Source organism: Anolis carolinensis, chromosome 1 (genome assembly GCF_035594765.1).
Source record: "Anolis carolinensis isolate JA03-04 chromosome 1, rAnoCar3.1.pri, whole genome shotgun sequence".
In the NCBI taxonomy this organism is placed as follows: Eukaryota; Metazoa; Chordata; class Lepidosauria; order Squamata; family Dactyloidae; genus Anolis; species Anolis carolinensis.
In genome coordinates this window covers 191,620,163-191,632,222 of record NC_085841.1, presented here as the reverse complement: position 1 = coordinate 191,632,222, position 12,060 = coordinate 191,620,163, and the positions used below count along the sequence as shown (strand labels likewise).

Sequence of the window (12,060 nt, the reverse complement as noted above, 5' to 3'; positions counted from 1 at the left end):
TGATGATAAAGTAGTTTGACACATATAAAGCACAGTTGATATAACTTTATGTAGGTAGATCATATCTAAGACTTTCATTGTTATGGCGCAAACACACCATCAACCCAGCGAAGCTGTGGAAACCTGGAAATGAGATTGGCCAACACACTTGCTTTACTTGTTGAAGGACTGTGCAAACACAGTAACCAATAACAAATAGTGATGGAAGATGTTCTCAGTTGTATGAAGAAAAACTGACATCTATATTAAAAAGTGTGCTGACTCTATATTAGTCCATCTTACTTTACTAATCCTAAACTGGCTTTCCAGTTTTATTACATTGAAAATATCTCATTATCACCACACTGCCACTACTTCCATTTCTGGACAAGAAGTCCTTGAAATGTCATTCTGCCTCTGAAAACATGAGAAAATGTTGAAGAAAGCTCATAATTACTCTGTATTTTTTTGATGTTTACCTTTTTTATAATCAAACATTCTAAGAGAAAACCGCTATTTTTAAAGCTCCTGCTGTTCATGAGGAAGTTTTCTTGGAAGAAAAGATTACTTATATTATACCCAGGGAAAAGGAAGCCTCTCCATTTGAAGGTACATCAGTGTTTTATTTTAATACACAAAATAAGTTCAGTTTAGAAAAGTAGAAGGCGTAGTTCAAATTTTCGCAGACTATAGTAAAAAAGAAGAAGAAGAAGATTCCCAAAGTGCTTAATTTGTAGATTGGATGCCATCGAGTCATCCCATCAAGTTTTGTGGGTCTTTCACCACATTTATCCATGTGGCTGAACTTAAGGAAAGAAGAATTCACTGCAGTAATCAGTCATTAGTCTGATCCAACATGGGGGACCTATTATTATTATTATTATTATTATTATTATTATTATTATTATTATTAAGCATTTCTCTTGCAATTTTTGACACAAACAGAGACATATAGGAAAGGTTCTAGGCTATAAATACACATAGGGAAGAAGAGAACAGTTCAGCTAAAGGAACTGCTTGGTCTGTTAGCCGTTTCATGTTTAATGGCAGCAAAAATAATATAGACATGAAAATACATATTCTAAATGAATAATACTTCTTCAGTGTTTGACAGTTCCCATGTTGTTACTGTGTAGCTTCCTATCTTATTTTGGTCTGTTCATAGTAACTGTGGTCTGTCCTTTACTTGAAATTTCTAAAACATACTAATATCTTCAAAGTGATTGAACTAGAAGAGGAGGCTCCCCTGGAAGAAAAAGTTCCTGTTGGCATTCCCAAAAAACAGAAGGCTCCCCCAACGAAAGGTACATAACTTCTTGCCACAAAATCCAAATCAATCAATTCCTTTAAACACTTTCTTGGTCTTGTCCCCATTTCCCTTTGTCTCTTCCATTTCATGTTGTGGTCTGGACACTCAAAATTACACTAATATCTTTAAAGAGCCTCCAATTCCAAAGAAGGCTGTGCCAGAAAAGAAGAAACCTACTCCTGTACCTAAAGAAGAACCACCTCTTGTTACAGGTAATGAACCTTTAGCTGGCGATTGGAATCAAACCAGCTGTGTCTTCATGTTGTTTCCCCTTTTCCCCATCTCTTTTAGAAATGAATGTGTAGTGGAAGATAGACTAACTGCCAGATGAACTGAAAAAATATCATGCAATTTTGGAGAACAATAACATGCAATAAAAATCTTTTCAGTGTTGACAATAATCTAGTTGAATGCACATATAAACATCAGAAATGTTTCCTACGTCTAAGTGTTACTTAACAATATATTGAATGAAAGAACTCTCCCGTAGGGATTTCTAAGGGAGAGAGCTTTCTCAGTATGATCTGAGAAATTATGTGTAAAATTGTATACAGAACCTTTGGCATATGCGTCTTCTAGTAGTGCTTTGTTTTGTCTTTAATTTGCACTAATATCTTCTTTGAAATGACGATGTTTTTAAATAATACTAATATCTTCAAAGCACCTGAGATTGAAAAGAAGACTGTGCGGCAAGAAAAAATCCCGGCTGCCCCTATCTCTAAAGAACTGGAAACTCCAGCAGCCAAAGGTATATCAGCTCTTCGGTGAACGAAATTGTGTATATTTGAAAGCATTTGAGCAAGACATGATCACAACACATTATCATGGATGTCTTAAATTTGATATACTAATGTCATAAATTGTTTCTCTTTGTCCCTCTGTCTGTTTCTTTGTGTTCTATATTTTTAACAAACCTTGCAACAAACTAATATCTTTAAAGTGCCAGTGACTCCAAAGAAAAGGATCTCTGAGGAACAAGTTCCAGTATCTAAGAAAGAGGTTACGCCCAGAGAAGGTATATGCAGCTTTAATTGGGCTTTAAAAAAAAAAACTATCTGTCCAGTGTTCTATGTCGCCCAACCAACCCCAGGTTTCCATGTATATTAGGCATTCTTCTCTCAGCTTCAGGTATTGTAGGTTTGGACTTTAGGGCTATAAGTAATGGAGGGGACATAGTTCAGTATCTCTAATGTATATGTTGCATTTTCTCTCAAGCACAGATATCCCGCCTTCCATTTTATATGTAACTGAAGGAAACCTTATTGTGCAGACAGACCAATGTAAACATTTCAATTTTAGTTTCAATTTCTGCATCTTTATACAAGAAAAAATAATGGTAAATCCTTAATCCTGAAATTGGCCTGGTTCTGAAGTTACATGACAACTAGAAGCATATTACTGAATAAATGAGGTTGGGTTCCCTGTTCGTTCAAAGTCTTTGTATGTGTCTTTTTTGTCCTAAAATCTCCTGAGTACGATCTTGCATGTCTTAAAGAAAACTAATATCTTTAAGTGGCAGAGCCATATGAGGAAATTCTTCCAGAAGAAATAGAGGCAAGAGTTCCAGCCATCCTTCCACGGAAACAAGAGGCTCCACCTACCAAAGGTACATTGTTTCTTCAAGGTTAAAGCGACAAAAACGCCAGAATTATTTTCAGTCACTTCATTCTTGTTCAGTTTGATACTACTGTTGCATTTTGTGGTTGACAAATTCTTATAATGAATTAATTTTGTTTAAAGTGCCAGAGATGCCCAGTAAAAGAGTGACAAAAGAGAAGATAGCTGCTACTAAACTTGAAAAAGCAGAGCCAGTTTCTACACATAAAAAAGCAGAACCTGATGCTGAACCCAAAATAATACAATCTCAAGTGTCAGAAGAAAAGAGAGTTGTTTCTAAACCCTTTGAACCAGAACCTCTTGTTGTGCCAAAACCAGGAGAACCCCAAGCACCCAAAGGGAAGAAAGTTGTTGCCAAACCCAGAAAATCAGAACCTAGCACAGAACTTGAAACAACAGAGCTGCAAGTGACAGAAAAGAAAGTAGCTATTGCTAAACCTAAAAAAATGGAGCCTGATGTGGTACCTAAAGTTAAAGAGCCTGAAGTGCCAGCAGACAAAATTGCCAAGAAACCAGAACACATTGAGATGCTGGAAACCACAGAGACTCAAGTATCAGTAAAGAAGATAGCTGTTGCTAAAACTAAAAAAACAGAACCTATTATGGTGCCTAAAGAAGAACCTCAAGTGCCAAAACAGAAGATAACTGCCCCCAAAGCCAGAAAGCCAGAACCTGTTGTGGTGCCTGAAGTGGAAGAAGAGCCAGCTATTGATGTACCTTCCAAACCAGAACATATTGTGGTGCTTGAAACAGCAGAGCCTCAAGTGTCAGAAAAGAAAGCCATGGCTAAACATAAACAACCTGTGCCTATCATGGTGCCTAACATCACTGAGCCTCAGGTGCCCAAACGAAAGATAGCTGCTACTGAACCAAAAAAGCCAGAACCAGTTGTGATGCCTGAATCAATCGAGCCTGAAGTGGAGGAAGAAGAAGAAATAACAATTATGGAATCCTTAAAAACAGAACATATTGTTATTCTTGAAACACCAGAACCCAAAATTCCCAAAAAGAAAGAAGCCATCATGAAACCTAAAATACCAGAGACTTTTGCAGTGCCCAAAGAAGAAGAGCCTCAGGTGCCAAAACAGAAAAAGGTTGCAGCCAAACCCAAGAAAGCAGAACCCATTCTGGTTCCTCCAATAACATTGCCCAAAGAGGAGGAAGAAATAGTAATTGCCAAACCTAGGAAACCAGTGCCTTTTCTGGTGCCTGAATCAATTGGGGCTGAAGTGGAAGAAGAAGAGTTGGCAACTGTGGAACCCTTTGAAGCAGGACAAATCGTAATGCTTGAAACACCAGAACCCCAAATTACAAAACAGAAAGGTGCCACCATGAAACCTAAAAAATCAGAGGTGGTTGCAGTGCCCAAAAAAGAAGAGCCGCAGGTGCCAAAGCAGAAAATAGTTATAGGGAAACCCAAGAAAGCAGAGCCTCCAACAACATTGCCCAAAGAGGAGGAGGAAATAGTGATTGCCAAACCTAGGAAACCAGTAGTTTTTCTTGTACCTGAATCAATTGGGGCTGAAGTGGAAGAAGAGATGGCATCTGTAGAACCCTTTGAAGCAGGACAAATCGTAATGCGTGAAACACCAGAACCCAAAGTTCCAGAACAGAAAGTAGCCACTGCAAAACCTAGAAAAGCAGAGGTGGTTGCAGTGCCCAAAGAAGAAGAGCCTCAAGTGCCAAAGCAGAAAATAGTTCCACCGAAACCCAAGAAAGCAGAGCCTATTATGGTGACTCCAACAACAGAGCCCAAAGAGGAGGAGGAAATAGTGATTGCCAAACCTAGGCAGCCAGTACCTTTTGTGATTCCTGAATCAGTTGGGGCTGAAGTGGAAGAAGAAGAGATAACAACAGCAGAATCCTTTGAAGCAGGGCAAATTGTTATGCTCGAAATACCAGAACCTAAAGTTCCAAAAAAGAAAGGAACCATCATGAAAACTAAAAAAGCAGAGGTGGTTGCAGTGTCCAAAGAAGAAGAGACTCAAGTACCAAAACAGAAAATTGTTATAGCCAAACCAAAGAAACCTGAACTCATCATGGTGCCTCCAACAACAGAGCCTAAAGAGGAGGACAAAATAGTAATTGCCAAACCCAGGAAACCAATACCTTTTGTGGTGCCTGAATCAATTGGGGCTGAAGTAGAGGAAGAAGAGATAGCAACTGCAGAACATTTTGAAATAGAAGAAATTGTTAGCCATGAAAGACTCGAATACCAACTTCTAGAAAAGAAAGAAACTATTGCAAAGTCTAAAAGAACAAAGATGGTTGCAGTGCCCAAAATGGAAGAGCCTCAGGTGCCAAAACGGCAAATAGTTGTGGCCAAACCAAAAAAACCAGAACCCATCAAGGTGGAGGAGGAGGAAGAGGAAGAAGAGGAAGAAGAGGAAGAAGAAGAAGAAGAAGAAGAAGAAGAAGAAGAAGAAATAATAGAAATAGAAATAGAAATGGAGGAAGAAGAGGTAGAAACTGCAGCACCTCCAAAAGTCAAACATACTGCTATGCTGGAAACTATAGAGACTCAAGTGTCAAAAAAGAAAGTAGCAATTTCAAAGCCCAAGAAACCAGAAGCCTTGGTACCTAGAAAAGGAAAACCTCAAGTGGAGCCTCAGGTACCTGAAGTGGAGGTGGTTGTTGGTAAACCTGAAAAAGCAGAACCTGAAACTATAGAATTCACTCCATTAAAAGGTAGATGTCATCTTAAACAGGGGAGGGTGGATCTTAATCTCTTAATACATGTTTGTATTGTTTCATGTCAAAGATTATGTTTTATAATATTTAAATACTTACATGTCAAAATCATGTCATGGTTTAATATCTTGGTCCACGTGTCTTGTCAATTTTCCGTTGTTTGTTTTTGTCAAATCTTCTTCTGTTTGTACACTTGATACAAACTAATAACATTTAATTATCTGGTGTACATAAGAAACCTCTCCTACAAAAGTAATCATTTATTTGCCAATAAAACCAGTACCATTCCTGGGTATTGGGATGAGCAAACAAAATGTTTCTATTTCCTTGATTATGAATATGGCATGCCCTAAAATGTTATTTACTACTTATTGCAAAAATATATGACCTACAGATTCTTTCACTTCCAAATACAGTATGCATGCATACTTCTTTTTATTAACATGTGTCATAATGAATTATAAAGCATGAGATCAGAAATAGAGATGGGAAATATTTTTTAAAAAAATTATTAACAAAAAAAAACCCTAAGCAAAATATCATGGGAAGTGTTGGGTTGCTCTTAGAAAATGCCTATATAGTTAGATGTCTTTCATAGGTTCAACAGAGTCTAACCAGTTCCATCAACCACTAACAGAAGAGCTCAAAGAATTAATTAAAATATGACTAGTCATAATACATGTAAAATTTTGTATGGATGAAATTAGGCTGGAAATGTGTAGCCCACAGCCTTCAGTCATGTCTAAAAAAATTGTGTTTGTCATTTGGACATCAGGTATTCAGTAGTAATGGGCACCATGTTGTTTATTTACAACTTAACTTCAAATGTGTGATGGAAAGGTGTAGGCATTGTTAAAGGAAACCAATTGATTTGTATCAAACAGCCATCTATGTGATTTTCCTGCCAAATTGTTGTTACATGTCCTTCTGTCATTTTCTGTCTGTCTGGAATTGCATTTTGTTATCTTTTGTACACCTTCATACTGTGTTATAAATTATTTGTACTTCTTCAAGTAAAGCATACTAATATCTTTAAAGTTCCTGAGGCGCCCAAGAAGGTTGTGCCGGAAAAGAAAGTAACCACTGCAGTGCCTAAGAAACCAGAGCCACCGCCTACTAAAGGTATGCTTCATACCTAAGCCTTGACGCAATTCTGGTGAAAAAATGTTGTGGATACCGCCTCCTGTAAAAAATTGCATTGTTTTTCTTTGAAAATGGACTTCATTTCTTAACTGGAAATCTTATAAGGGGCTTTGGCTACAATTCATAAAATTGTTGATACTTACACTCCATTGTTTTCAACAGGCTGTAAGTGCACACTGAATTATAGCCACTAACCTCTTGATACACCTCTAGAGTTGCCTCTTGATTCTGAACACTTCAACCTAGATTTATATGTTCTGAAATGTAACAGAAAACATTGCTATTTCTTTAAAGTGCCCGAGGTACCCAAGCCAGCTGTTCCAGAAAAGAAGGTGCCAACCGCTGTGGCGGAAGAACCTCCAGCTAAAGGTATGTATCATTAACGATAAAGCAATAAATGGATGAGGGATGGTTCAGGGACAAAATGATGTCCGACGTCTTCTTCTAAATGTTTGTTACCAATGATTGTGTTATAAACTTTTTTCTTCAAGTATTCATCAAATAATATTCATCTTCCTTTGAAACACTTTTTGGGAAGAAAAGGTACTTTGTTGATTTGTAGATTCTAATATTAATAGAAATATTAATTCCAGAATAGTTTATCACAAAGGTGTTGGTGATGATGTTGGTGATGATGATGATCCAAAATTAAGGATAAGATTAGCGTCTTTAGAGCCATTTCCTCAGCAGTGAATCAGTTGAAAAATAAAATGGGTTTTTTTTAAAGTCTATATAAAATTATAGGACGGATTATTCTCCTTGTAGAAGGCTAGGCACATTAGCAAAAAAGGGGTAATTATGCCCCTTCTACACTGTCCTTGTTTTCCAGGATCTGAACTGGGATCTACTTAGAACTGGATTATCTGAGTCTTCACCAGGGCTGTAGCCAAGGGGGGGGGGAGGTAACTAGGGGTTCAACCTCCCCCCATTTTTCAGGTTTAAAAAAAACCTGGTTTACTCATGAATTTTAACTGGTTAACCAAATCCCCATGAGTGTCCACTGAAGTTTATCTGTCTTGAGTGTCCACTGAAGTTTATTGATGGAGCCTGATTTCTAAATTATTTTGCATTATGGAACTACTCTACATGATTCGCTAAAAAAAAGTTTCAACCCCTCCCCTGATTTTTTTTCTGACTCTGGTCCTGGTCTTCACTGCTATATAAGCTGGGATAAGCAGATCCTGGAATATAAGGACAGTGTAGAAGGGGTTTGAGACCCACATTCTTACACTATGCTTGCTCCTATCCAAAAAACATAATACTCTTTGACTCCAAATACTCTCTTCGGGACATTATGGCAAATTTTGGGACTTTTCCGGGATCCTAGAGAACATCATGGCAGAGTTTGAGGAGAGAAATGTAAAATTCTTTTCCTTTTTTGATCTGTGAGGGGACCACCAAGACAATCCCGGGGGGGGGGGGGCACACAAATGCCATTTTACAGCAACTGCCACTCTTCATATTATAAAAAAATGGAAAGGATATCCAAAAGTATTTGCAAAATGTTAAAAAATATGTTTTTCAAAAGTTGCAGAATGTTGATGAGATGAGACTCTCTGCTGATCAGGATTTATTCTGCACAAAATTAACACTTGGTTATTTTGCAAAGAAAACAGCATCATCTGTTCAAGGAGCCACATTTTCTGTATGGAAATGACATTTCAATTCATAAATATCATTTCTTGTGCAGAAATCATGTTTTCTTCCTAGAAAGTGCTATTATTTGGGATGTGTTCTGTATAAAACTCAAACATAGTTGCTTTGCATGGAAAACAGATTTTTTTTTTTACACTGGAATTCATATGTCTGGATTGAAATTTTGTTTCCTTCTGTTTCAGAAGGTACTGTTTTTCTGTACCAAACAACCAGGTGTTCATTTTGCACAGAAAAAGTCCTATATTGCAAATAGCCTTCAAAGACTATGTGGGAATTAAAGTGCTATAATTAATCATTGCTACTTTTTGAGAAGGAAATTAGTGAAGAAATACATATTTGTTTTCTATTGAAGCAAGGAGAAAGCTACTGTAATTATTTATCTCCATATGCAAAGACAAAATGATCAAGCATTACATACCCACTTCATGAGGCCATACTACTGACTGTATATTTGGCATTGTTTCTTAAACATTATCTGTCAATATTTTGTGCCAAAGCATAACCAAAGCTGACACATTTCCTTACACAGTGCCTGAAGTACCAAAGAAACGTGTCCCAGAAGAAAAGGTTGTACCTAAAAAACAAGAGGCGCCACCAGCTAAAGGTACATACAGTTTGTCAAATTACCAATAAGATGCAATCCTCTTATTTACTTATGATGCTCTCTTGTATCTATATTTCATTTCATTTATACTTCTAGTCATGCTGTGTGTACAGTGTTTTCTGCTATTCCACTTTATTCAAGTTTGGCATAACTGATGGGCTGGACTATGTCCACCTGCTACTTTACTTTGATACTTTAAATACTTGGACTACAGAACATTAACATAAACTATTGTTTTAAGTGCCTGAGGTACCAAAGAAGCCTGTTCCAGAAGAAAAGGCTCCGGTTGCTGTTCCAAAGAAGCCAGAACCACCTGCTAAAGGTATATTTCTGATTTAAGTAAGGAATCACAAGTAAACAACAATTTCAGGGGGTGCCATTTTTACTGTAGTTGTATGTCTATAGTGCTTGAATAGTGTAGGAATTACACACTTAAATGATGAGCTGTGGCAATGTTTCACATTGGTTTTCAGCAATGAAGAATTGGCTTATTCTTTGCACCAGCTTCTACAGTACTTGTAGTAATATAATATTATTTTGTTTAAGTGCCAGAAGAACCAAAGAAAGTTGTTCCAGAAAAGAAAATACCTGCTGAAGTGCCTAAGAAACCAGAACCCAAAGGTATGTATTTCTTGTTATATCATGAAACCAGGTCAATATTTAGCTCATCTTCTCTTAAGGAGACATGATTCTAGGTCTCTGTCTCCATTTTCTTGCTGTATGATCTGTAAATACGAGGGCTATCCAGAAAGTTCATTACGTTTTAGAATTAAAAATAAACAAAGTATAGGAGAAAACATTTACCATATTCAGTTGAAAGCCAGACCCAAATACTAGTTCTCACCATAGTCCCCATTGAAATCTAGGCAGTTATCATAGCGATAAAAGTGTTTGAAAAGCCCTCCCCCCCCCCCAACATTTCCGCCTGGCTTGCGTCCTGAACCAGGCTGGCTTCCCTTCCCTCAGCTGTCAAGTGCTGCGCTCAGCTTTCCGCACGAATCTTCCTGGATCGCGATTTTGTTTTTCAGATGCTTGCAAGGAAGGTGCTCTTCTAAGGCTTTGCAAGAAGCACACCTTTCCTGTCCCAAAAAACCTTCCTTGCAAGCATTTACAAAACAAAAGAGCGTTCAGCGGAAAGCCTAGATTTCAATGTGGACTATGGTGAGAACTAGTATTTGGGTCTGGCTTTCAACTGAATATGGTAAATGTTTTCTCCTATACTTTGTTTATTTTTAATTCCAAAACGTAATGAACTTTCTGGATAACCCTCATATATAGAGAAATCCCTTCTGTGTATTGTGTCATGCTTCCACTAGTTTTGTCCATATCCATGAAGTTCGATGTTGTTGTTGTTGTCTTAGCTCCATGTGTTTTTATTACTGTATTTCATACACATCTTTGAAAATCCATAATTAAAATATATCCTTTTCTTTAAAGTTCCTGAAGTACCCAAGAAGGTTCCTGAAGAGAAGGTAGAGCTCAAAAAGCCAGAGCTTAAAAAGCCAGAGCCTCCTCCTGCGAAAGGTAGATATCAGTTGATCATCTTCAAGTTCTTTTGACCTTGTGGTCACAAAATATATTTGTCTGTTTGTACTTGTGCTTATAGTATAAACTTGAAATTGTTTTTAAAAACTGTTCATCTCATCTTTCCTCAATTTTAAAATTTAAACTCACCAATGTATTTTCAAGTGCCAGAAGTTCCCAAGAAAGTTCCAGAGAAGAAACCTCCTGAACCAGAAGCTCCACCTGCTAAAGGTACCTATAGTTTTTATTTTAAACATATAGAAACATCTTAATTTTGATGAATATGGTATATGTTGTCTTACGTGTTTACATCTATTGTGTCCAGCATTTCCATATGTGAGAAACTGTGAATACTTTGAATGTTGTTGTTGTCTTTAAAAAGCCCTCTTAAAACTATTACTAAAATAATTATTTAAAATTCTTAACTATTTTCAAATGAGCGTCCCAGTGGTCTTCCAACCAAGATGTTGACTGTGTCCATATCTGTTTATTTTCTGCCAACCAGCATATGAAATACTCCTAAACCATAATTTTGAATCTTTTATTCAGAGTTATATGCACACAGCTGAATCTTGCATACAGTCAGCATATTGAAGTTAGGAGCAGAATGAGAGCAGTAAGGCCAAGCACATCAATCATATACAAAAAGCCGCTGTGCAAAAAAGAGCTGCCTTTTTATAATCTGGAAAGTTTCAAATAATGTACATGAACGCTCTTTTCTATCACATGCATTGCATTATTGAAAAAAAATTGAAATGTATGCAACAGGGAACAATCTCCAATGCTCAATTTTCCAAACATCTTGCATTTATTGTCATCACTGAGTGGAAGGATTATGAAATTGGATGCAAATCATTTGTGATCTAGGCATGTCCCAAGTCTGACAATTTGAAGAGGAACAAACCAATCCAAAAGCATTGTAATGTGCATCAAAGAAAATAAAAGCCACTATAACATCTGTGTTAGCAGAAATCAAGATACAATTATATTTGAATGTCATAAGTTATTGTTCTCGTGTTTTGTGTTTAATGTTTTCAAACTTTGGACTTATTTGATATTACAAATACAAAACCATACTATCTTTTAAGTGCCAGAAGTGCCCAAGAAAATTGTCCCAGAAGAAAAAGTACAAAAGAAACCAGAACCTCCCCCAGCCAAAGGTATTTGTCCGTACAAAAATCATCACTGATTCAAACTGTTTGGATGCAGTTCTGCTTGTATAGAAACCAGTGGTAAAACTCCCATGGATTTTAACAGAACAGGATTTCCATTTTTGTCTTCTTTCCATAAACTTAATATTTGTTAGTGTTCAGTATTATCCTACTGAACTTAAACACTGTTGCTGTTGAAGCGCTAGGCCTAATGATATCATTAAATTTACTTCTGAGTAAATATTATAGGATTGCCCAAAGCCTTCCCATGTTTACAAACGTCAACTGAACTTTCACTGAATTCAATGAGAATATGGTAAATGCTTAACTTTAGCTAGATTATGCATGGTCCAGGGTTTATGCCTTTTGGGACACAATAATGGCGC

The 12,060-nt window shown here is 36.9% G+C and overlaps 1 protein-coding gene across 1 annotated transcript in view; it reads left to right on the top strand.

The window, feature by feature from the left end:
• ttn (titin) overlaps positions 1-12,060 on the top strand; it is a 331,374-nt gene that overhangs the window by 172,018 nt on the left and 147,296 nt on the right. Inside the window, exons 119-133 of the mRNA XM_062969136.1 lie at positions 505-588; positions 1,200-1,283; positions 1,420-1,500; positions 1,950-2,036; positions 2,229-2,303; positions 2,802-2,894; positions 3,029-5,593; positions 6,635-6,718; positions 7,034-7,108; positions 8,925-8,999; positions 9,241-9,321; positions 9,546-9,620; positions 10,437-10,523; positions 10,689-10,754; positions 11,612-11,683. Coding sequence (XP_062825206.1) covers positions 505-588; positions 1,200-1,283; positions 1,420-1,500; positions 1,950-2,036; positions 2,229-2,303; positions 2,802-2,894; positions 3,029-5,593; positions 6,635-6,718; positions 7,034-7,108; positions 8,925-8,999; positions 9,241-9,321; positions 9,546-9,620; positions 10,437-10,523; positions 10,689-10,754; positions 11,612-11,683 — 3,684 coding nt within the window. The remainder of the gene's footprint in view (positions 1-504; positions 589-1,199; positions 1,284-1,419; positions 1,501-1,949; positions 2,037-2,228; positions 2,304-2,801; positions 2,895-3,028; positions 5,594-6,634; positions 6,719-7,033; positions 7,109-8,924; positions 9,000-9,240; positions 9,322-9,545; positions 9,621-10,436; positions 10,524-10,688; positions 10,755-11,611; positions 11,684-12,060) is intronic.